Below are 25,407 nucleotides of genomic sequence, written 5' to 3' on the forward strand. Positions count from 1 at the left end.
ACGAGGCAAACACATGGCACCCTGTATGCACTGATTTCCTTTTCCCTTTATGTAAAGTTGGATCTCTGGTTAGACAGGGTTGAGCCATACAGAAGTGCATGCAGACATGCATGCATGTGATCAGTGCTTCAACTCACACACTTAAATTCCACACCACAGGAGGAAACAGAAAACCACAGCTTGCCCATTAGGGCCAAAGCCAAATTGCATAATGAGAAGTTTGTCTTGAAGGTATTCCCTCCACATCTAAAGTCCTGAGGTTAAGGCTGTGGACAAATCTGAAGACATGGGTTTTCTTCTCCTGGGGCCCCTCGTCTTTTTTCACTGTCTTATCTATAGAAGAGGCTGGGCCCCTGGCAAGAGCAGGTGGGAAATCGTAGACTCCCTCTAGATACTTCTTTATTGCAGCCTACTTCTCTCTCTGGGCACTGTCTCTGCCACCCTTGGGCCCAAGGAGAGATGTTAGCAGAAAGAGGGCGTTCCCTCACTTCTAGCAGAAAAGAGGGGTTCGGGCCCTTCACTGCCTGAGGTCAGGGGAGCCAGAGCCCTCAAAACTGCACTTCAGTGTGACAGTCACTGCCCAAGGGGTCTACATAGCGCCTAGAATGTGGCTGGTCTGAATTGGTACGTGCTGGAAGTTTAAAACGCAGAGTGACTTTGAAAGATTTAGTACCAAAAAACAAATAACGGGCGGCCGGGCGCGGTGGCTCAAGCCTGTAATCCCAGCACTTTGGGAGGCCGAGACGGGCGGATCACGAGGTCAGGAGATCGAGACCATCCTGGCGAACACGGTGAAACCCCGTCTCTACTAAAAAATACAAAAAACTAGCCGGGCGCGGTGGCGGGCGCCTGTAGTCCCAGCTACTCGGGAGGCTGAGGCAGGAGAATGGCGTAAACCCGGGGGGCGGAGCTTGCAGTGAGCTGAGATCCGGCCACTGCACTCCAGCCCGGGCGACAGAGCCAGACTCCGTCTCAAAAAAAAAAAAAACAAATAACGACTAAAAATCCTTCATTAATATTATATTGATTATATATTTAAATTATAATATTTTGTATATATTGAGTTAAAGTATTACAATCAGTTTTGCCTGTTTATTCCTCTTTTCTTTTGCTACTAGAAATTTTTAAATGACACCTGTGGCTCGCATGTGATTTCTATGGAAATTGCTGCTTTGGAGGACTGCTTCCTTTTTCAAAACTCGGGCTCCTCGGACTGCTTCCTCAGAAGACCAGAGGCCATGAAGGTTAATAAGTCTGAAATGTTAAAAGAATTATTATTATATTGTTTCCTATTTTAAATATCATATATATTATTCACAAACGAATGTAACGTTGTATACAAGGTTAAGTGTATATAAATGAATGTCCCCTAGGCATGGCTGGGTCCCAGCCCCAGAGAGGAAGCCCTCCCGGAAAAGTGCTGTTGCCAAAACGCTGCCTCATTCAGACACGCGTGGGAGCGTGTCACCTGTCACTCAGGGCCTCAGGGGGCGGGGCCTGAGACCCTACCCAATCAGGGGCACCGGGGCGGGGACTGCCTAATCAGGCGCTCGGCTAGAAAGCCCGAGGCGGCTTCCGGGTCTGCCCGGCCTTTGTCTCTCGTGTCCGCACGTGCGTGGCGCGGTCAGTAGCCGGCGCTTCTCCGTCGCTCCTCGGGTTTCAGGAGGCTGTGCCGCAGCCTGGGTCCTCCTGTGACCTGCGTGTACTGGGGGATTCGCAGGGAGGATGTCGGGACACCCCGGAAGCTGGGAAATGGTGAGTTGCGCCGCCGGGGGTCTGGAGAAGGGAAGGGGCTGTGGCGGTGCCCGGCGCCGGGCTCCCAGCGGTCGGCTCCCGAGGGAGGACCCGGGTCCCTGCTGGCGCGGCGCGGCCCCCGGTCCTTTCTGGAGCCCGGCGGGGCTGGGCGGGCAGCGGCACCCCGGGCTCCCGTCCCATCTCTGCATGGCGACTTCTGTCCTGCCCGAATCCGCTGCCTCTCCAGCCCCGCACCCGCAGCCCCGTTTCCCCGGGATCCTGCAGTGAGACCCGAGGGTCCTCAAGGGAGAGGCCCAGCGCGGGGTGCGAGCTCGCGCCTGCGAGGATCTGTGGCCACCGGCGTTTCCAGTCCCTCTTTAATCCTGTTGAAAATCAAACTGAGGTTTAATTAAAGCGTTGCAGAGTTTGAGCAAACAGCGATTCATGAGTAGGGGAGCACCCAGCCACGGTTTTTGGTTTGTGGGCCACCGGACGGTCTTGATGGAAAGGCTTTTCTAAAGTGTGTAAGGAAGCAAACCAAATTTATTTTTTCTTTTAATTATTGGGCGGGTTGGGGGGGGGTCTCTCTATGTTGCCCAGGCTGGTCTTGAACTCCTGGTCTCAGCCTCCCAAAGTGCTGGGATTACCCTGCCCAGCCCAAAGCGACCCCAATGTAATAATTGATTGGTTGTAATTATGTAGTTCTGTTATTCGGATTATTTAGGTGGATGGTTCCCGGTTATGTAATCAGAGGTAAATTGATGATTTGGAGTTGGTTAAGTTTTGGTTCCCTTCAAGTGACTTACTTTACAACGAAGGCATGAAGTTCCTTTAGGTTTTCTCGGTGAGGAACTCAGGGCACTGTAGTCACTTTAAGGGAGGAGACCACCCCTCATACTGTCTTATGCCCAGTTTCTGCCTCCAAAGAAAGAAGAAGTAAAAACTAAAAGGCAGAAATGAAATCCACAGGCAGACAGCCCGGGCGGCGCCCTGGGCCTGGTTAAAGATCGACCCCTGACCTAACCGGTTATGTTATCTACAGATTCCAGACATTGTATGGACAAGCCTTGTGAAAGTCCCTGTCCTGTTCTGTTCTATTCTGTTCTGATTACCGGTGCATGCAGCCCCCAGTCACGTACCCCCTGCTTGCTCAATCGATTACGATCCTCTCACGCGGACCCCCTTAGAGTTGTAAGCCCTTAAAAGGGATAGGAATTGGTCACTTGGGGAGCTGGGTGAGTCTTGCCAAAGCTCCCGTCGGAATAAAGCCCTTCCTTCTTTAACTGGGTGTCTGAGGGGTTTTGTCTGCAGCTTGTCCTGCTATAACTTCAGTCTAATTTCTTCCTATTTAATTATTTCCACAGGGGTACTGGTTTCCCCTGCATTTTCCAAATGTATGGCAAGCAGGGTCTCAAATCCATGACCGTATTCCCCAGCCTCTCTTCTAGAACTTGAGTAAAATTCTAAATTTCCAGTTTCTTCCTCATACTCTCAAACTCCAGCTTCCCCTCTGCAATTTACAACATTTTTAACTATTTGTTCTTTATTGTGCATTTGAACCAGATGCAGTCTTTTAATGGTTTATCATGTTTTCACTGAGCAGTGAGGAGCTGTTTCTGAGCATTTCACATGAAAACAGAGAATAATCACCTGATCTAGTCCACTAGAAAAAATTCTTTGTGCCTCTCCTCCTCTTGTCTTCCCTAGGCACACACACTTGACCAGAACGTCTTTGGATGGAGGTTTCCCTTTGTGGCGATGTGTCCTCCGCCACCCTCCTGTCTTTTCTGGGTCCTGGGTTCAAAAACTGTTTGAGGATGACCTAATGTGCCCACACTGGCCATGTCTCTTGGAGTGTCATAAATAGTGAATGTCAGCCGTTGGGTCCTCTTCTCCCAGAAGACAAGGTGAGGTTTGGGGGTAGAGCCTCTCAGGAACAGCTGGATGGCATGAATCCCCTGGAACTGAGAGGAGTCTCCTGGGATACTCTTCTATACTCTTCCTCTAAAAAGCTAATCCAGTGGGTCTTAGATTTTTTTTTCTCTCACCCCTGTTATCACTCCTTAGAGACAAAATGCTGGTCAGGCAATCAGATACTGGTATTAATGGAAGAAAGAATTTCTGCCCTCTGAATTCTCTCATACTTGTGAAGGGAGAACAGCTATTCCAAAGTGCAAGGAAACACCCTCCCCGCCCGCCACCCACTGCAGTGAGGCAGGAACCTAAAAAGCAAAATGCATTTGGGGCACAGTGGGGACACAGCGCAGCTTTTTGCGGGAGGATGGGCATTGAGTACTGTCCTGACCAGGATGGGGTGGGAGGGCACGGTGGGGACACAGCGCAGCTTTTTGCGGGAGGGTGGGCATTGAGTACTTCCCTGAGCAGGATGGGGTGGGAGGATTCAGGTGATGAGATGGTCTGACTTGACCCTTGAGTCACCCATGTCCGTGTCAGTCAGTACTGCTACTCCTTGTGTTTGTCACCTTGAAAATATTTGTTCACTTATTTTAACTTCAGTTTTTCACTGATTGAAAAATACATTTTATCAGTACAGCTTGAGAGATAAGAAAATATTTTCAAAAGGCCAAGAAAGAGGTGTATATCAGAAAAATATTAGATATCTAGTCATATATTTCATTTGTTAAAAATTCTTAAATGCTTTTTTTTCTTCCCCAGAGGGAGTGTAGTAAGTTTCACAGGTTTGCTCTTTTCTAGGGGATCGTTCCAATCCCGATTCCGGGGCTTAGCTTTGGGAATGCTGCCAGGGAAAAATAGGGACACTGTCTTCCATTGTGGCTACAGAAAAACACATTTTCACAAGAAAGTATAGTAGATAAATTAGTGAATAACACTCACTAAAGCATCAGCTCCACCTTTGTGCCGAGCGGAGATTTTGTGACAGTGGATGACTCTGTTTCCTGTTACCTGGATGTCCAAGTTTAATGGTAAATCTGTGGGTGGGGACTTGGCATTTTTAGATGTGTTAACATAGAAATAATTTCTTTATGAAATGATTTGTTATCATGGAAATAATTAAGTGACTTGTTTATTGTATGAAATAAATACTTCTGCTTTTCCTGTTGAGGTATAAAATGTAAGTGCCTTACAATTTTATTCCTTCCAACAAACATAAAAACTGAGTTTGAGTGATTTTGCTGGACTCTTCAAACACTGAGTATTTTTTCATTTAAAACAACGTGGGGGCCGGGCGCGGTGGTTCACGTCGGTAATCCCAGCACTTTGGGAGGCTGAGGTGGGCGGATCACTTGTCAAGAGTTGGAGACCAGCCTGACCAACGTGATAAAACCCCGTATCTCCTAAAAATACAAAAATTAGCCGGGTGTGATGGTGCACACCTGTAATCCCAGCTACTTGGGAGGTGGAGGCAGGAGAATCACTTGAACCTGGAAGGCAGAGGTTGCAGTGAGCAGAGATCATGGCACTGCACTCCAGCCTGGGTAACAGAGAAAGACTCCGTCTGAAAAAATAAAATAAAATATAAATAAAATATAAATAAAATGTGGGCTGGATGTGGTGACTCATGCCTGTAATCCCACCCCTTTGGGAGGCTGAGGCAAGAGGATCACTTGAGCCCAGGAGTTTGAGACCAGCCTAGGCAACATAGCAAGATTCTGTCTCTACAAAAAATAGAAAAAACGCCACGTTTGGTGGCACATGCCTGTAGTCCCAGCTACTTGGAAGGCTGAGGTGGGAGGATTGCTTGGGTCCAGGAGGCTGAGGTTGCGGTGAGCCATGATTGCACCACTGCAATCCAGTCTGGGTGATATTGAAACCCTGTCTCAAGAATAATATAATAATAAAGAATAATAACAATTCTTTTAAATCATAATCATTGTTTTTAAATCATCATATACATATTGATATATTAACAATATTATTAAATATAATTATTATTATGGTTTAAAAAATGAATAACCTTTACTGGGAGAGCAGAAACATGAGCTTAGTGACTTACAGCTAAGGTCAATCGAGCCTGTAGGAGGAGGCTATCGAAGAGCCTGTTCGTTCTTCCTGGGTAGCCTGTCCTGCTCACACCAACCATGAAAGGAGCCCTTTATACTAACAGAAGCTACAAGGCCCTGGAGAGCTGAGGATCCACAGGCAGATGTGGCTGCTCTTGGGATAGGAGGAGGGTTGTGATGCCCTTTCTAAGGGTATAATTGTTACTGTCCCGGGACTGTTGCAGTTAAATTCTATATTTCCGGTTCCTTCCTCACACTCTCAAACTCCAGCTTCCCTTCTCCTATTGACACCATTATTAACTTATTACTTATCAAATAATTTCAAATTTAGGTTAAAAGTAACTTTAAAGGAATGTTGCAATATGGAAAAGGACCAAATATAAGATCTGTAAGCCTCTCAAAGGTCAGGCAGAAAAGAGCTTGCTCTCATAGGGAGGAGCGAACATGATTAGAAAGGGGTTGGGAGGGAGAGAGCAGGATGGAGGTGGCAAAATCAGATCCTAGATCAGAGACTGTCTCACCCCGAAGTCAGCCTATTCTTAGGAAGGATGTAAAAGGGGTTATATGTTGACTGAGGCTAAGTAAGAGTCAGAGTTTGGGGGGCCTGGAGGTAGGAGAGAAAGTTAAGCAAAGTTTGGATAACAGATTTTTTTTTCTTTTTTTTTTTTTTTTTTGAGACGGAGTCTCGCTCTGTCGCCCAGGCTGGAGTGCAGTGGCGCGATCTTGGCTCACTGCAAGCTCTGCCTCCCGGGTTCACGCCATTCTCCTGCCTCAGCCTCCCGAGTAGCTGGGACTACAGGCACCGCCACCTCGCCCGGCTAGTTTTTTGTATTTTTAGTAGAGACGGGGTTTCACCGTGGTCTCGAGTATTTTTAGTAGAGACGGGGTTTCACCATGTTAGCCAGGATGGTCTCGATCTCCTGACCTTGTGATCCGCCCGCCTTGGCCTCCCAAAGTGCTGGGATTACAGGCGTGAGCCACCGCGCCCGGCCAACAGATATTTTTTTCTGACTACTGAAGAGAAAAATGTTCATCTAATTGTTTATGAAGCAAAAAAAAAAAAAAGAATTTGCGGAGTTTGTGTCTGGCTTTGTGAGAGGTAAAAAAGGAAGCATCATCTAAGTCACAATGAAAAGGATGTTTCTTTGCAGTAAGCTGCTCTTGATACATGGAAATGGTAGCGGATTTCTTTAATCACAGCTGTTTACCAGGGTTACCCACCCACCCTACCTTTCCCTGCCTCTTTTGCTCACCCTATACATTTTTTCCCTTTGACTGTTTCTGAGTTGTGTCCTTTATAATAAACTGTAAATATAAATAAAGTGATTTGCTGAGTTCTGTGAGTAGTTCTGTCCAATTATTAAACTTGAGGAGGGGGTTACGGAATTCTGTAGTTCATAGTGGCTCAGAAGTACAAATGGCCCTGGGGCTTGGGACAAGCATCTGTAGTGGGGGCAGTGTTGTGGGACTGAGCCCCAAACATGTGGAGTCTGCGCCGACCCCAGTGGTTCCGAATTGAGTTGCACGTTCAGTTGTGTTGGAGAATTGGTTGGTGTTCAGCAAACTTCACACATTTAGTGTCAGAAGAAAAGACATCACATGTCAGAACCTCAGACTGACTCCCAGTGACTGGTCAGTGGTGAGAATTGAGACCCTGGAGGAAGGAGCATTTTCACCCTGTGAGGAGGGGACAGTCAGGAGTGTGGAGCTCCCAGCATTGAATGTTGTGGCTGCTCAGATTTTCCTCATTCACTGCCTAGGAGTGAGCCACCCGGGGCTGCCTCCCCACAGTGAGTGTGAGCCCTACGCTTATGAACGTGAGTATATAAGATTTGTATTTTCTTATTTGAAAATCCAAGTTAATAGATGTGATCTGAAAAAGCAAAGATAATTATTGAAATAAATTGTTTTATGCTAAATTCAAATAATAAGAATGTGAAGAGTCATGGACTCACCACCCGGGGAATAAAGAGGCCCTGGGCAGTTCTGGTGTGTCTCCCTGATCCCACCTGTCTTCTGCCCACAGAGGTGATTGCGGTCCTGATTCTTTTTTTATTCTTTTCTTTTTTTTTTTTTTTTTGAGAGGGAGTCTTGCTCTGTCACCCAGGCTGGAGTGCAGTGGTGTGATCCACCTCCTGGGTTCAAGCAATTCACCTGCCTCAGCCTCCTGAGTAGTTTAGATTACAGGTGCCCGCCACCATGCCTGGCCAGTTTTTGTATTTTAGTAGAGACAGGGTTTCACCATGTTGGTCAGGCTGGTCTTAAACTCCTGACCTCAGGTGATCTGCCCGCCTTAGCTTCCCAAAGTGCTGGGATTACAGGTGTGAGCCACCATGCCTGCCCTCTTTTTTTATTCTTTGTGGCTTCTTTTTGTGGTTTCTTTGCCTCAATCTGTTGCACACATACTGCTGCCTGAGGGTGGAGGGGTCAACCAGTTTACTCACCCATTCTGTTGCTTACGGGACTTGAGTTGTTTCAAGTTTGTTTTTAATGTGACAATGTTATTCTTGGTTTTGTCCCCAAGTGCTAACAGTTTGTAAATGTATTACTTATTGGGAAAAAATTGCTGGGTTGTAGATGATGGATACATTCAGATTTACTAAGAACGGCCAGTGGAATGTATAGATTTGCTGCTTGACTATTCATGCCTGTGCTTTTATTCCTTTTCAATATTTATTCAGGCCAGATGTGGTGGCTCACGCCTGTAATCTCAGTGCTTTGGGAGACTGAGGCAGGAGTTTGATACCAGCCTGGCAACATAGCAAGACCCCCATCTCTACAAAAAAATTAAAAATAAACATGAGTTGGCATGGCGGCACCTGCCTAGCTACTGGGGTGGCTGAGGCAGGAGGATTGCTGGGGTCTAAGAGTTTGAGGTTGCAGTGAGCTGTAATGGAACCACTGCACTCCATCCTGGGTGACGGAGATACCTCGTCTTTAAAAAAAATTATTCTTGTTTATTTCTGTGTGGTTGTATATTGCTTCTTGCTAATTACCATTTGCTTTGAGCATTTGTGTGTGTGTGGTCTTTCATCTTCTTTGAAATAGTTTTTCATCATTTTCTCACATTTTACCTGTTTGCATGTTTATTGCTTTTGTCGTTTGTGTGTGTGTATGTTTTTGTCAAACACACTCCAAACACTAATCCATATTCGTTTGTAAAGACTGTAAATACTTTTTCCCAGGTTGCATTTTGTTTTTCACTTCATTCTACAAGTTGATGGACAGTTCTTAATTTTAGAACCGTCAAACTTGTCAGTCTTTTCTTTGGGGCTTTATTTTCTCACATAAGAACCTGATAGATAGGAGGGCTTGCTGAGCTCCCAGAGTTAACTCTTAGGGTCTCCGTGCCTCATCACCAGGGAACAGTCCCCACTGAAGTCAGAGTCTGGCTTCCAAGCATGAAATATATTTAACTTTCCAAATGTGGGTTTTCATTGTGAACTGTGGGTGAAGCAGAGTCCTCTTCTGAGCCAGTTTAAACGTTTGGTTTTCTTCTCTTTTAATTTCTGTATAGACTGTTGCTGCCATATAACTCTAGTTTTTCCATATATTTCATAAATTTAGTTCTTTGTCAGTGTCTTTTTATTTTTTATTTCTGTGGCCGAATATGAGCAGGTTGAGGAATGGGGTTTGAGGAAGCCTTGGCTATGGGCCAGCAGCCTCCTCCCAAATTAAAAGCCTGGTCCGGGCAACCATCCTTCCCTTAGGTCAGGATGGCTCTGTTGGTCACTGAGTCTGTGCTTCCCTGTGCACACGTGGGATCCTGTGTTCAGGAGGAAGAAGCAGGAAGAGTTTAAGGACTGCAGGAAGACAGCAGGGCCCACTGTGGAAAGCCAAGGCCAAGTCTGGCTTATAGGCGAATGTCCCCTGGCTGGGGCCCTTCCCTCAGCTCTCAGGTGGAAGCCCTGCCTGAGTAGAGCTGTAGCCAAAAACCTGGGGTTCAGACCTGATTTAGTCACATGATTGGTAGCATCCCCTGTCACTCACAGATGGAGGGGGCAGGGCCGGGAGTCCTGTACAGTCAGGGGCACTGAGTTGGGAACTGTCTAGTCAGCTGCACAGTCAGAGAGGAGGCAATCTGCCTGGGCCACTGTCTTTGTGCCTCCCGCTGAGCTTGTGGTCTGATCTCCGTGGCTGTTTCCTGGGCTCTGGGAAGCCCCAGGTGACTCTGCTGTGGTCTCTGTCACCTCGTGACTTGCAGGAACTGGAAGAGCCCTAGGAAGAAATTTAGGATACCCCAGAAGCCAGGAATGGGCAGAGCCAGGCCTCCCAAGAAGTGGGCGAGGTGGGGGTAAAACCTGCTAGAAACGGCTGTGGCAGGACCCAGGCCACCCTGCAGTCAGCTCCAGAGTCTGCAGCCCCTCCTGCTTGCTTGTGCAGCCTGGCCTCAGTATCCCCTGGCTGTAGGGCGGGGACGGGGTCTGCAGTGGGGACCCGGGCATCCTGCAAGGATAACAGAAGGGTCATCAGGGGAGAGTCCCTGCTTGCTGGGGAGGGGTGTTCATGTGTGGGAGGAGCTTGTGGTTCCTGGGATTCTCAGTCCCTCCTTTCTCCTGTCAAAAATTAAACACAGCACCTTTCCATTTTCAAGAGTTTATTTGAACAAACAGTGATTCATACATCAGGGAGCACCTGGCCATGGTTTGTGAGTTGAGGGTCCACCAGAGGGGCCTGATGGGAAGGCTTTTACAGAATAGCTGATTGGTTGCAGTTATGTAGTCCTCTTATTTGGACTATTCCGTAGATATTTGCAGAGATTAATTGGAGGTTTGTGGTTGGTTAAACCTGAATTTTCTTGTGAGTAATTTACAAGAGTTGCATTTGAGTTAGACTTCATTAATTCACAACATTATCCACTATTTGTCCTTTATTATACATTTCAAACACAGACATAGTTTTAATTGTTTGTTATTTTTTCACTAAATAGTAGATGTTACTTTTTAAGATTTGCTTTTTGGTTGTGAACATTGCACATGCGGGGGAAGCAGAGAATCATCTCCCACTCTTGCACTGTAAATGATCTAGTTGCCTCTCCTCTTTTTATCTTCCCTAAGTGCAGATACTTTATCAGAATGTCTTTGGGTTGAGGGTTGTTTTGGGAAACTACAACAGCGATGTGGCCTCAGCCACCCTTCTGTCTTTTCATGGTCCTGGGCTTCAGAACTGCCTGGTGATGTCCCAGGAGCCCACAGTGGCCATGACCCTGCAGCATCCAGGGAAGCCAGACCATGAGTCACCTCCAAGGACAGGTGAGTGATGGGAGTGGAGCCTCACAGGGAGGCCCTGGAGCTGCTGTGCCCTTCATTTAAGAAGCTCATATCTTAGGACAATTCGAGTGTCTCTCCTCAACCTGTTTTTTGTGTTTTTTGTTTTTTTGTTTCTTTTTAAATAAAAACTGGCAGATTTATTCCACAGGGGCCCATTTTCAAGAAGCTGAAGGTGGGAGAGAAGTTTCCTCCCCTTTTCCTTTCTCCCTCATCTTATTTTCTCCACAAGATTAAAAAAAAAAAAAAAATGGCCTGGAGCCTCAAACCTACCCCCACAAAAAACACGAAGAAACTGAGGTTCCAAAATGTTACAGCATTTTAATTTCACTTAGAAAAGGGGGAGGAGCCAGAGGGAAAGGGAGTCCCTGGAGTTGGGGGAGGTACCCCAAGCTGGTGGGACACCCCCTCCCCTTAACTAGCTGCCTCAAATGGGGCGGGCCTATAGCATTTAAAAACTCCACAGCCCATTTTATAAAACCAAACAAAAAAAATCCCTTTTTCTCTGAGACTCAAATATATATATGTAAAAAATATAATATATGTAAAAATATATATTTAAAATTATGTGTGTGTATATATATACATATATATAATTTTTAAAATTATATATGTGTGTGTATATATATGTGTGTGTGTGTGTATATATATACACACACATATATATAATTTTTTTTTCTGGGACAAAAAACAAATTTGGAAGCATTAAGCATTAAAGTGATTCTGGAACAAGAAAATGTGAAATTCCCTCCTTCCTTCCCCGTCATTGTGGGTTAACTGGTGCATCCTAAGCCAGGGACCAGCCCCCAGGTGATGGCAGAAGGGAAGGAAGCAAAGGGTGAGGAATCCCCAGCCAATCAGCAGCCAGTATGGGTGTGGGCAGCTGTGCCGGAAACCCACATGCACTTAGGGTTTTTCACGTGGAATGGGGTGTGGGGAAGATGCATTCCTGTGCGGTCTTCGGCCAGTTTCAAGTCAAGTGGAGGCAGGAAAGCGGGGTGACAGGCGGGGTGTGCAGAAAGGAGATGCGGGTCTTCTGGATCCCTGTGGTCAAGAAGAATCCCGCTTCCTCAGCTCCTGCACAAAGCCTTCAGTTACTTCCTCTTTGACTTTGTGCATTGTTCCTCACCTCTTTCAGAGTCTCCTGTTTCACTCTTTCCAGGTGTACATTATCACTGGAGCTGGGCATACAGGCTCAACCCCAGTTTTTATTCCTGGGACAGACACTGGTGTCATCCAATCCAGTGCTGGTATTTTGAGGGAAAGACAGAAATGATTCCTGCCCTCTGAATTCTTTCACACTTGTGAAGGGAGAAAAACAATCTTTAAAGAACAAGAAAATTTCTTCCCAGTGTTGCAGGAAGTCAGGGACCTGAAACAGAGGGACCAGCTGAAGCCATGGCAGAAGAACGTAAATCGTGAAGATTTCATGGACATTTATTAGTTCCCCAAATTAATACTTTTATAATTTCTTAGCGCCTGTCTTTACTGCAGTGTCTGAACATAAAGTGAAGATTTCGTGGACACTTATCACTTCCCCAATCAATATTCTTGTGATTTCCTGTGCCTGTCTTTAATCTCTTAATCCCATCATCTTTGTAAGCTGAGGATGTATGTCGCCTCAGGACCCTGTGATGATTGCATTAACTGCACAAATTGTTTAAACAATATGAAATCTGGGCACCTTGAAAAAAGAACAGGATAACAGCGATCGATGTTCAGGGAACAAGGGAGATAACCATTAGGTCTGGCTGCTTGAGAGCTGTGCGGAAGAGAGCTATATTTCTCTTTTTTCAAAAGCAAATAGGAGAAATACTGCTGAATTCTTTTTCTCAGCAAGGAACAGCCCTGAGAAAGAGAATGCGTTCCTAGGGGGAGGTCTCTAAAATGGCTGCTCTGGGAACGTCTGTCTTTTATGGTTGCAGATAAGGGATGAAATAAGCCCGGGTTTCCAGTAGCGCTCCCAGGCCTATTAGGACAAGGAAATTCCCACCTAATAAATTTTGGTCAGACTGGTTGTCAGCTGTCAAACCCTGTTTCCTGATAAGATGACAATGCGTGCCCAGTGGGACATGAAACTTCATTAGCATTTTTAATGTCATCCCAGTCCTGTGATCTTAACCTGCCTCCATTTGCCTTGTGATATTTTATTCCCTTGTGAAGCATGTGATCTCTGTGACCCACACCCTATTTGCGCACTCCCTCCCCTTTGAAAATCATTAATAAAAACTTGCTGGTTTTGCGGCTTGCGGGCATCACAGAACCTGCCAACATGTGATGTCTCCCCTGGTCACCCAGCTTTAAAATTTCTGTCTTTTGTACTCTTTCCCTTTATTTCTCAGACCGGCCAACACTTAGGGAAAATAGAATAGGACTCACGTTGAATTATCGGGGGCGGGTTCCACTGATACCCGGGAACATGACACAAAAACCTGCCAAGCAAACTGCACCTTAGGCACACAGTGGGCCACAGCACAGTGCACTGGGAAGGCGGTCCTTGAGTACCTAGTCTCCGAGGAGAATGGGACCAGAGAATCTCCTGTTTTAGACATGGTCTTTCTTGATATGTGAGTCAAACATGCCTGTGTTCCAGTTAGCACTGCTTCTTCCTGGGCTGTCCTCTTGCAAAGATTTGTTCATTTATTGGTGCCTTAGGTAAACATGAAATGTATTTCATCATTAGAGCTTTAAAGATAAAATATTTTTTTTTTTTTTTTTTTTTTTTTTTTGAGACAGAGTCTCGCTCTGTCGCCCAGGCTGGAGTGCTGTGGCTGGATCTCAGCTCACTGCAAGCTCCGCCTCCCGGGTTCACGCCATTCTCCTGCCTCAGCCTCCCGAGTAGCTGGGACTACAGGCGCCCGCCACCTCGCCCGGCTAGTTTTTTGTATTTTTAGTAGAAACGGGGTTTCACCGTGGTCTCGATCTCCTGACCTTGTGATCCGCCCGCCTTAAAGATAAAATATTTACAAAAAGGCAAAGAAAGAAGTGGATTTAAAATATCTACATTTGTATGTAGGTATTTTATATACACATATGTCAATATTTTAAATCCACTTTGTATATATATAGTTTTTCTAATTAGAAATTTTTTTTAATGTTATATCAATAAATTTGGGGTAGCAGGTGGTTTTTGGTTACAAGGATAAGCTCTTTAGTGGGGATTTCTGAGATTTTGGTCCTGTCACCTGATCAGTGTATGCTGTACCCAGTATGTAATCTTTTGTCCCTCACCCCCTCCCACCCTTGCCCCCAAATCACCAAGGTCCATTGGATCATTCTAATGCCTTTGTATCCTCATAGCTTAGCTCCCCCTTATGAGAACATAGAATAATTGGTTTTCCATTCCTGAGTTACTTCACTTAGAATAATGGCCTCCAACTCCATCCAAGTTGCTGCAAAGCCCATTATTTCATTCCTTTTTATGGCTGAGTAGTATTCCACCACATTTTCTTGATCCACTCATTGGTTGATGGGCATTTTAGGTTTGTTCCATATTTTTGCAGTTGCAAATTGTGCTGCTATAAACATGTGTGTGCAAGTGTTTTTTTCTTGCCTTCTCTTTTTTTTTTAAGTTGAGACGGAGTCTCACTCTGTCACCCAGGCTGTAGCGCGGTGGCACCATCTCAGCTCACTACAACCTTCCATCACGTGGGTTCAAGGGATTCTCATGCCTCAGCCCACCAGTAGCTGGGACTACAGGCATGCACCACCACACCCGGCTAATTTTTTTTTTTTTTTTTTTTGTATTTTTAGTAGAGACAGGATTTTGCCATGTTTGCCAGTCTGGTATCGAACTCCTGACCTCAGGTCTTCCACCCGCTTCAGCCTCCCAAGGTGCTGGGATTACAGGCGTGAGCCACTGCGCCCAGGCATGTTTTTTTCATATAATGACTTCTTTTCCTTTGGGTACATACCCAGTAGTGGGATTGCTGGATTGAATGGTAGTTCTACTTTTAGTTCTTTAAGGAATCTTCATACTGTTTTCCATAGCAGTTGTACTAGTTTACACTCCCATCAGCAGTGTAGAGGATTTTCCTTTACACCACATCCACACCAGCATCCTGGCATCTATTATTTTTTATTTTATGATTACGGCTGTTCTTACAGGAGTAAGGTGGTATCTCATTGTGGTTTTAATTTGTGTTTCCCTGATAATTAGTGATATTGAGCATTTTTTTTCATATTTATTGGCCATTTGTATACCTTCTTTTGAGAATTGTCTATTCATGTCCTTTGCCTACTTTTTTTTTTTTTTTTGAGACAGAGTCTTCCTCTGCCAGGCTGGAGTGTGTGACCTTGGCTCACTATAACCTCTACCTCCCGGGTTCAAGCCATTCTCCTGGCTCAGCCTCCCAAATAGCTGGGATTACAGGCACCCACTACCATGCCCAGCTAACTTTTGTATTTTTAATAGAGTCGGGGTTTCACCATGTTGGCCAGGATGGTCTCGATCTCCTGACCTTGTGATCCACCTGCCTTGGCCTCCCAAAGTGCTGGGGTTACAGGTGTGAGCCACTGCGCCCGGCCCTTTGCCTACTTTTTTGATGGAATTTTTTCTTGCTGATTTGTTTGAGTTTTTTGTAAGTTCTGGTTATTAGTCCTTTGTAGGATGCATAGTCTGTGAAGATTTTCTCCCACTCTGTGGGTTGTCTGTTTACTCTGCTGATGATTTCTTTTGCTGTGCAGAAGCTTTTTAATTTAATTAGGTGCCATTTGTTTATTTTTGTTTTTGTGAATTTGCTTTTGAGTCTTGGTCATGAATTCTTTGCCTAAGCCAATGTTTAGAAGAGTTTTTTTGATATATGTTATTTTCATTCCCCTGAGCATATGTAGTAATTTTTTGAGGTCTCTTCTTTTGGGTAATTTCAAATGAAATTCTAGGGCTTTTAACCAGGAATCCTACTAGGGAAGAGAAATAGGAAAAATCTCTCTTCCTTTATGGTTACAAAAAGTGAATACATTTCCACACACAAAAGTGTGATACATAAATTGGTGAATTACAAAAATTAACCAAAACATCAGTTTGTTTCTTGCAGGATGAAGAATTTGTTAGAGTGGATAAGTCTGTGCTATTTTCTGTTGCCTGTATTTGGCACATTAATGCTAAATCTGTACAACAACCTTGCCCGATCACTGTGCCCCGGATTTCCAATACTGTGTTGAATGGGAGTGATAAAAGCAGGTGTTCTCTATAGCTCTTTCCTGATCTTGGGAGAAAAGGGTTTTTTGCTTGTTTGTTTCGGTATTTCAGCATTGGTGGTGATGTTAGTGCTGGTTTTTCATATTGTAGTTTCCTTTTAGTCCTCGTTTATTGTGTTTGTATCATGAATGGGTCTTAACAATTTGCCAAATACTTTTCCTGCATCAGTTGCAATAGTTATGATATTTCAGTCACTTTGCTAATGTTATGTATTACACTGATTGATTTTTCATATATTGAACCATTTTAGGAATAAATCTCACTTGGTTTTGGTGCATAATCCTTTTACTATGATGCTAAATATGGTTAGTACTTAAGTGAGGATTTCTGCACTAAGTACTTAAATGAGGATTTCTGCGTTAGTACTTAAGTGAAGAGTTCTGAGTTAGTAGTTATAACTGTACTTCATATAACTGTATTTTATAGTTACATCTGTAGCTTTTGTAGTGTCTTTGTCCATCTTTAGTGTAAGTGTAATTTTTTGGCCTCATAGACTGAGTTTAGAAGTGTTGCTTTCTCTTCATTTTTTTTGGAAGAGTTTGAGGAGGCTTGGTGTTAATTTTTTTTTAATTTTTTTGAGATGGAGTCTTGCTCTGTCGCCCAGGCTGCAGTGCAGTGGCGCAATTTCGGCTCACTGCAACCTCCGTCTCCCAGGTTCACGCCATTCTCCTGCCTCAGCCGCCCGAGTAGCTGGGACTACAGGCGCCCGCCACCGGGCCCAGCAAATTTTTTTTTGCCTTTTTAGTAGAGACGGGGTTTCACCATGTTAGCCAGGATGGTCTTGATCTCCTGACCTCATGATCTGCCTCATGTTAGCCTCCCAAAGTGCCGGGATTACAGGCATGAGCCACCACGCCCAGGTATTAATTTTTTTAATGTTCAATAGATGTTGTCAGTAAAACAATTTGGTCTTGGGTTTTTATAATTTAGGGGTTCTGATTACCACATCAATGTCATATAACTGTGAGTCTGTTTAGATTTTCTAATTCTTCATGATTCAGTCTTGGTACTCTGTGTATTTCTAGACGTTTGTTCACCTCATCAATGTTATCCAACTTGCTGGTGTGCCCTTAGAGACTTTTGACGGAAGATTTAAGACACAGATTTCCTTTATATGTGTTTTACTCTTCTTGTCTATGTATTCTGCTTGTTTTGTAAATGTTTATTTTAGGTTCAGGGGTACAAGTACACAATAGTAAATACATGGAATCAACCTAGATGCCCATGAACAGTAGACTGGACAAAGAAAATGTGGTATATACACATTTGTGAACAATGCTGCAGTGAACCTATGCATGCGCATTTCTTTACGGTAGAATGATTTCTGTTTCTTTGGATATATACTCAGTAAATGGGATTGCTGGGTTGGTGGGAGTTCTGTTTTAATTTCTTTGAGAAATCGCCACAGTGCTTTCCAAAATGAGTGAACTGAATTCCCACCAGCAGTGTATGAGCATTCCCTTTTCTCCACAACTTTACCAGCATCTGGTTTTTTTGTTTTGTTTTGTTTTGTTTTCACTTTATTATTTTTTTAGGGGCAATGTCTTGTTCTGCCCAGGCTGGAGTGCAGTGGCATGATCTCGGCTCACTGCAGCCTCTGCCTCCTGGGCTCAAGCAGTCATCCCACCTCAGCCTCACGAGTAGCCAGGACTATGGGCATGTGCTAACAGGCCCGGCTAATTTTTTTATTGTTTCGTAGAGACAATGTCTCACTATATTGTCCAAGCTGGTCTGGAACTCCTGGCTATTTATATGTGTGGATTTGATCTTGTTATTGTGTCATTGGCTAGTTATTATGCAGACTTGTTTGTATGGTTGTTTTATAGTGTCACTAGTCGATGTACTTAAGTGTGTTTTTGTGGTGGCTGGTAATGGTCTTTCCATAGTTAGCACTCCCTTTAGGACCTCTTGTAAGGCAGAGCTAGTGGTAACAAATTATCTTAGTAGCTGCTTGTCTGAAAATGATCTTATTTCTCCTTCGCTTATGAAGCTTATTTTGGCTAGATGAGAAATTCATGGTTGGAATTGCTTTTCCTTAAGAATGCCGAATATAAACCCCGATAAGGCACAATAAATTTTCTGGACATTAGAGAAAAATTACTGGACTGTAGATTGTGATAAAGTTCAAATTACTGGCAATAGCAATGGAGTCTATCCACTGCCTTGGCCTTCATTTCTGCATGTTTATTTGGTGTGGTGATCACCACTTGAGATTGTCTAATTTTCATTCTTCTAAAGAATGTGAACTATTGTCTATATGCCATACTATTTGGCTATCTTATTACCAAGAAAATGGATCTCTTTCCATAAATGGTCTTTTATCTTGTTATGTATCTTTTGCTTATTTTTTCCCCGTTTTTAAATCATGTTTTCATTCATTTTTACTGTGCACACTAATTTATTTTATATTGCATGTATTGCAGATTTTTATTTTACTGTTTTTTGTCTTTTAATTCCCCTAATTTTAATATATTAGAATTTGTCAGTCTTGCCGGGCACGGTGGCTTAAGCCTGTAATCCCAGCACTTTGGGAGGCCGAGACGGGCGGATCACGAGGTCAGGAGATCGAGACCATCCTGGCGAACACGGTGAAACCCCGTCTCTACTAAAAAGTACAAATAAAGTAGCTGGGCGTGGTGGTGGCGCCTGTAATCCCAGCACTTTGAGAGGCTGATGCAGGCTGATCACAAGGTCAGGAGATCAAGACCATCCTGGCTAACACGATGAAACCGCATCTCTACTAAAAATACAGAAAAATTAGCTGGGCGAGGTGGCAGCGCCTGTAGTCCCAGCTGCTCAGGAGGCTGAGGCAGGAGAATGGCGTGAACCCGGGAGGCGGAGCTTGCAGTGAGCCGAGATCTGGCCACTGCACTCCAGCCTGGGCGACAGAGCGAGACACCGTCTCAAAAAAAAAAAAAATTTTGTCAGTCTCTGTTGTTTGCTCCTTTTCTCCTATTCATTTGTCAGAAAAAACCTTGTCTGTGACTTCTACAAGCGGTCTATTTGTACTTTTTACATTTGAATATACAACAAATTGATTATTGTCTACCTAACAGAGGGCAATGCAATCCATTTTTTTTTCCAATTAAATAACAGCTTTGTTCCATGTTTAAAGTGCTTGGTACTTCCTTCCCTGTCCTGCAGTGCCTCCTCTGTTCTTAGTCAGCTTTCCGTATCAGTTCCAGCTCATTAAAGACTGTGCCTTTCTCTCGGCCTAGTTCTTCATCCTCTGCTTGTACCACACTGCCCTGAATATTACATCTGAAAATCACTGATGGATGTTAGACAAGCCATCACACTGCTATTCAGAAGACTTTGACGGGTGTTAAGCACTTATTATTTCTGTAGGTTTTGAAAAGTAGTTTCTGCTGAACTGCTAGAAAGTCTGTTTCAGGCATCTACAAAATTTTACATGAATATCATTTGTGAGAGGTGACATCTAGATGACATTGAGCTTTTTTCTTTGAACGCATGCCTTTTCACTTATTCCATTCTGCGTTGACATTTTTCAATAGAAATTGTAAAATAATTATTTTTAGATTATTGAATATTGATTATTAGTGTTAATTACCTCTTGATTAAATTTGGGCTTGAGTGAACCACTTATAAGCTTCTACACGTTTTCTCTTGGTGTAACCACATGGATTGGGCTCAATTTCCCAATTAAAAAGTTGTGACATCATATATGAAATATTGTCTCCCAGGGAAGCTCATCGGATACTCAGTGCTCAGAGTGTGTTTTCGTTTGTTTATTGAGGCTGATCCCCTCAGTGAGGCACCACTGCTACAATAAAACAAAATAATAGACCTTTGGAAGGAAAACAGGAGTTCAGCAAATTCCAGATTGTTTCGATAAACTATTTAGCAACAGTGAGCCACTTTTATCACTTAGGTTGTTGGGATGCCTCTTAAAATTTAAGTGCCCTGATACCAGCAAAGTTTGAACTTTGTAGCAGGTATTTCTAAGGATAAGTAATCTTGTGACTGCTAATATTAACTCTCCTATGCACACCAGATAATAAGACTTTGTTATGATATGTGCTACAGGTATATTCTATAAAGAAAAATCATAACAGCAAATATTATTCCCTGGACCCACCAACAAGAAGGGTGTTCCTTCTCTGCGGCTGCCTTGCTGAATAATTCAACTTTAGCATAAGACCTGCTGGCTGGGCGCTGTGGCTCACGCCTTTAATCCCAGCACAGACAGGCGGATCACGAGGTCAAGAGATTGAGGCCATCCTGGCCAACATGGTGAAACCTCGTCTCTACTAACAATACAGAAATTAGCTGGGCGTGGTGACGCGCGCCTCTAGTCCCAGCTACTTGGGAGACAGAGGCAGGAGAATCAGTTGAGCCCAGGAGGCAGAGATTGCAGTGAGCTGAGATCCGGCCACTGCACTCCAGCCTGGGCGGCAGAGCGAGACTCCGTCTCAAAAAAAAAAAAAAAAAAAAAAAAAAAAAAAAAAAAAAAGAAAAAAAAAAAAAAAGGACTGCTGTGTGGGAGAAAGTAAGTGTAGACAGAGTCATAGTTCTAGGGACCACATTGTGGAATCAGTGTTCACCGCAGAATCAGGTTAACATCTTATGAATTGACTACAGATTTCCAGTGCTTTCAGTCTCATCCATCCTCTACAAAAATGTGAAATGTTTTAGAACTCGGTTGCCTTTGAGGATGTGGCTGTGAACTTCACCCAGGAGGAGTGGGCTTTGTTGGATCCTTCCCAGAAGAATCTCTATAGAGATGTGATGCAGGAAACCTTCAGGAATCTGGCTTCCATAGGTAAGAGTCACAATATTTCCTTACTTAGTCAATCAGAGAATAAGTGTTTCATGGTTTGCAGTGTCATTCCATGATTTGGAATATGCAAAGGGAACACGTTGATGAATGAATGAGGCATGGACCCAGCGTGCAGTGACTCTTGTTTCTTAGTTTGTTTTTTAATTGTTATAACAATACCTGATTCTGGGTAATTTACAAAAATAGTTTTATAATGATTTATGATTCTAGTGGCTAGAAAGTCCAGGTTTGTGTCTGGTAAGGACCTGATGCTACTTCAGCTCAGGGCATGAAGCAGAAGCGAGTGGGCATCTGCAAAGGGATCACACAGTGAGAAAATAAGAGCAGTGCTTGGCAGCTGAACTTGCTTTTGTGACAGCCTGCCCTCTGGCAACTCATTCAGTCTCGCAAGAGTAAGAGAAAACATGCATTCCCAAGCAAGGACATTAATCTGTTAATAAGGAACCTGTACCCATAACATGAACGATGTTGCCATATTGGTGACCAAATGACAGCATTCATTTTGGTGGGTACAAACCATATCCCCAACATAGCACCTAGAATCTGTAATTTTTCTATCATTTCAAATAATTTGTAATCTATTTCTGGGTCTACATTTTAGGAAACAAAGGGAAAGACCAGAGCATTGAAGATCAGTACAAAAATTCTTCAAGAAATCTAAGGTAATTTGCACTCACAAGAGGAAGCAGTCCCCTTTGGGGACAATTGTAGTATATAATCATATGTTTAAAGCAAACAAGGCCAGGCATGGTGGCTCACACCTGTAATCCCAGCACTTTGGGATGCTGAGGTGGACGGATCACCTGAGGTCAGGAGTTTGAGACCAGCCTGACCAACATGGCGAAAGCCCGTCTCTACTAAAAATACAAAATTAGCCTGGTGTGGTGGTGCATGCCTGTAATCCCTGCTGTTTGGGAGGCTGAGGCAGGAGAATTGCTTGAACCTGGGAGGCGGAGTTTACAATGAGCCAAGCTTGCGCCATTGCGCTCCAACCAGGGAAACAAGAACAAAACACCATCTCGGGGGAAAAAAAAAACCAAGCAAACAAAATAAATTAAAGACAACATCAATTTATTCCCAAAGTTTTTACCAAAAATACATACGTCAATGTAACATAGATGTTAAGTGTTTGCAAAATAGTTCACTTGAAAACAGTATTGTTTTAGTCCACTTGCATTGCTATAAAGGAATATCTAGGCTGAGTAATTTATTATGAAGAGTTTTATTTGGCTAATGGTTCTGCAGGCTTTATCAGAAGCATAGAGCCAGCATCTGCCTTTGATGAGGACCTCAGAAAGCTTCCAGTCATGGCAGAACGGGAAGGGGAGCTGACATGTCACATGGGGAGAGAAGGAGCAAGAGAGAGAGAAAGGAAGTGCCAAAGTTTTTGTTTTTTGTTGTTTTGTTTTTTTGAGACGGAGTCTCACTCTGGTATCCAGACTGGAGTGCAGTGGTACAACCTTGGCTCACTGCAACCTCCGCCTCCCAGGTCCGAGCGATTCTCTGGCCTCAGCCTCCCAAGTAGCTGGGATTATAGGCACACACCACCACACCCAGCTAATTTTTGTATTTTTAGTAGAGACAGCATTTCACCATGTTGGCCAGGCTGTTCTTGAACTCTTGACCTCAAGTGATCTGCCCACCTCAGCCTCCCAAAGTGCTGGGATTACAGGTGTGACCCACCACACCCGGCCATTTTTTTTTTTTTAAAGCAGTCGGATCTTTCCGGAACTAATAGAGTAAGAAGTCACTCCTTATGTAGAATCTGCGCCCATGACCCAGACACCTCACACCAGGTCACACCCCCAACATGAGGATCAAATTTCAGCATGAAATTGGAAGGGAGTAAATGCTCAAACTGTATTCAATACTAAGAAACTGCATATAAGAATGTTACTGTTTTGTTAATAGCTCTAGGGGAGGGAACCATGCTGTGGACTAATCAATCCATTCATGTTCAGTTTGTGTATGTTAGAAAACCTGCACTTTCTCTGATATTGGTAGCAGTGTAAGTTCAGACTTAGTAATAAAAGAAAATAACTAATAAGCCATTAATGATGGGGTTGTCGTTTTTTGTAGAAGTCATATGATAGACATACTATGTAAAATTAAGTAAGTCAGTGTAGAAAAACCTTCAGATGCCAAATTTTAATCTGAACAAAATAATTCCTACTGGAGTAAAACCACGTGAATGCAGTGCGTGTGAAAAATTCTTCGTATGTCATTCATCCCTTCATAGACACATCATATCTCACTCTGGAACAACCCATGTGGGTGTGAGGAATGCAGAAAGAAGCCATATACATGTAAACAATGTCAGAAAACTTTCCTTTCTGTCACAAGCATTCAAAGAGACACAGTAATGCACACTGGAAATGGACATTATAGTTGTACAATGTGTGAGAAAGTTTTTAATATTCCCAGTTCATTTCAGATGCATCAGAGAAATCACACTGGAGAGAAACCCTATGAATGTATGGAATGTGGGAAAGCCTTAGGTTTTTCCCGTTCTCTTAATAGACATAAAAGGATTCACACTGGAGAAAAACGCTATGAATGTAAGCAGTGTGGGAAAGCCTTCAGTCGTTCCAGTCACCTTCGAGACCATGAGAGGACTCACACTGGAGAGAAACCCTATGAATGTCAGCACTGTGGGAAAACCTTCCGTTATTCCAATTGCCTTCACTACCATGAGAGAACTCACACTGGAGAGAAACCGTACGTGTGCCTGGAATGTGGCAAAGCGTTCAGTTGTCTCAGTTCCTTGCAAGGACATATAAAGGCTCATGCTGGTGAAGAACCCTATCCATGTAAGCAATGTGGGAAAGCCTTCAGATATGCCAGTTCCCTTCAGAAACATGAGAAAACTCATATTGCACAGAAACCCTATGTATGTAACAGTTGTGGTAAAGGCTTCAGATGTTCCAGTTCCCTTCGTGACCATGAAAGGACTCATACTGGAGAGAAACCCTACGAATGTCAGAAATGTGGTAAAGCCTTTAGTCGTGCTAGTACTCTTTGGAAGCATAAAAAAACTCATACTGGAGAAAAGCCCTATAAATGTAAAAAAATATAAAGGCTTTAATCACTACAGTTTTTGTCAAAAACATGAACGATCACATACTTGAGAGAAACTCTGAATGTAAGGTGTAGGAAAGTACTTAATTTCCCCAGATTTCTTCAAATACATGAAAGGAACCAAACTGGAGATAAACCCTATGACTATAAGCAATAATGTAAAGCATTCAGTTTTCCATTTCTTTTTGAAAACTTGAAAGGACTCACTGAAGAAAATCCGTATGAATGTATAAAATGTGGCAAGGCCTGCAGTTGTCCCAGTGGTATCTGATGGTATAAAATAACTCATTCTAGAGAAAAACTTTATGAATGTATCTAATGTGGGAATGCCTTCATTTATCCTGTAACTCACTCAGAGACACATGGTAACACATACTGCAGTTTGACCTTATAAAGAAAAGAATGCCCACCAGATTGAAACCCTAGTAGTCTGGAAAATACAGAAGATTCTGAATTTTAGCAATTACTTTAAAAGTCATGTGAAAACTCCTACTGGAAATAAATCCTATAAATGTAAGTATTATGGAAAACCTTATGTAAAATAATTATAGTACAATTCTCAAGAAAATTCACTATGTGAATGAGATGTTTTAGGAGCTATGAATAAATTGAATATATCAGTTGCTAATTTTTAAAGAGAGTCTCTAGAATATAGATTTTCACTTCTTTTGAAAAAAAAAAAAACATTGAGGCAAGACATCTGTTTTTTTTTTTTTTTTTTTTTTTGAGATGGAGTCTCACTCTGTCACCCAGGCTGGAGTGCAGTGGCACAGTCTCGGCTCACAGCAAACTCCACCTCCCAGGTTCACACCATTCTTCTGCCTCAGCCTCCTGAGTAGCTGGGACTACAGGTGCCGCCACCACACCCGGCTAATATTTTGTGTTTTTAGTAGAGACAGGGTTTCACCGTGTTAGCCAGGATGGTCTTGATCTCCTGACCTCGTGATCCACCCGCCTCAGCCTCCCAAAGTTCTGGGGTTACAGGTGTGAACCACCGCACCCAGCTGAGGCGAGACTTCTGTAAGTATTCTTCAAGCAGTAGTACAAGAGTTAATATGTGTTCTTCTTTTTTAAGCTGGTAAATAAATTTCCTTTTTCTCCCCATTTTAAAGTGTGTTGGTTATATATGGGTAAATTGAAATGTATTTCTTTTCCTTTTTTTTCTTGCATAGCCATTTTTAAAAATATTTTTTAAATATTTAAAATATAAAATATTTTTTAAAAATTTTTGTGGGTTACATAGTAGATGTGTGAAATGTATTTGTAACATGTATGTAGGTTTAACTTCTGTGTAGTTTAATTGTTTTGTTATTAATTGATAAATGAGTCTTTTCTTTGCTAATA

At 43.3% G+C, this 25,407-nt stretch overlaps 1 protein-coding gene across 1 annotated transcript; it reads left to right on the plus strand.

Moving 5' to 3' along the window:
- Positions 1-1,583: 1,583 nt before the first annotated feature.
- Positions 1,584-25,407, plus strand: ZNF124 (zinc finger protein 124). Its single transcript, XM_065534471.2, is given in 5 exon segments — positions 1,584-1,755; positions 20,841-20,967; positions 21,587-21,647; positions 23,225-23,241; positions 23,244-25,407. Coding segments are annotated over 5 exon segments (1,053 nt in total). The 5' UTR covers positions 1,584-1,725; the 3' UTR covers positions 24,062-25,407.

Source organism: Macaca fascicularis, chromosome 1 (assembly GCF_037993035.2).
Source record: "Macaca fascicularis isolate 582-1 chromosome 1, T2T-MFA8v1.1".
Lineage (NCBI taxonomy): Eukaryota > Metazoa > Chordata > Mammalia > Primates > Cercopithecidae > Macaca > Macaca fascicularis.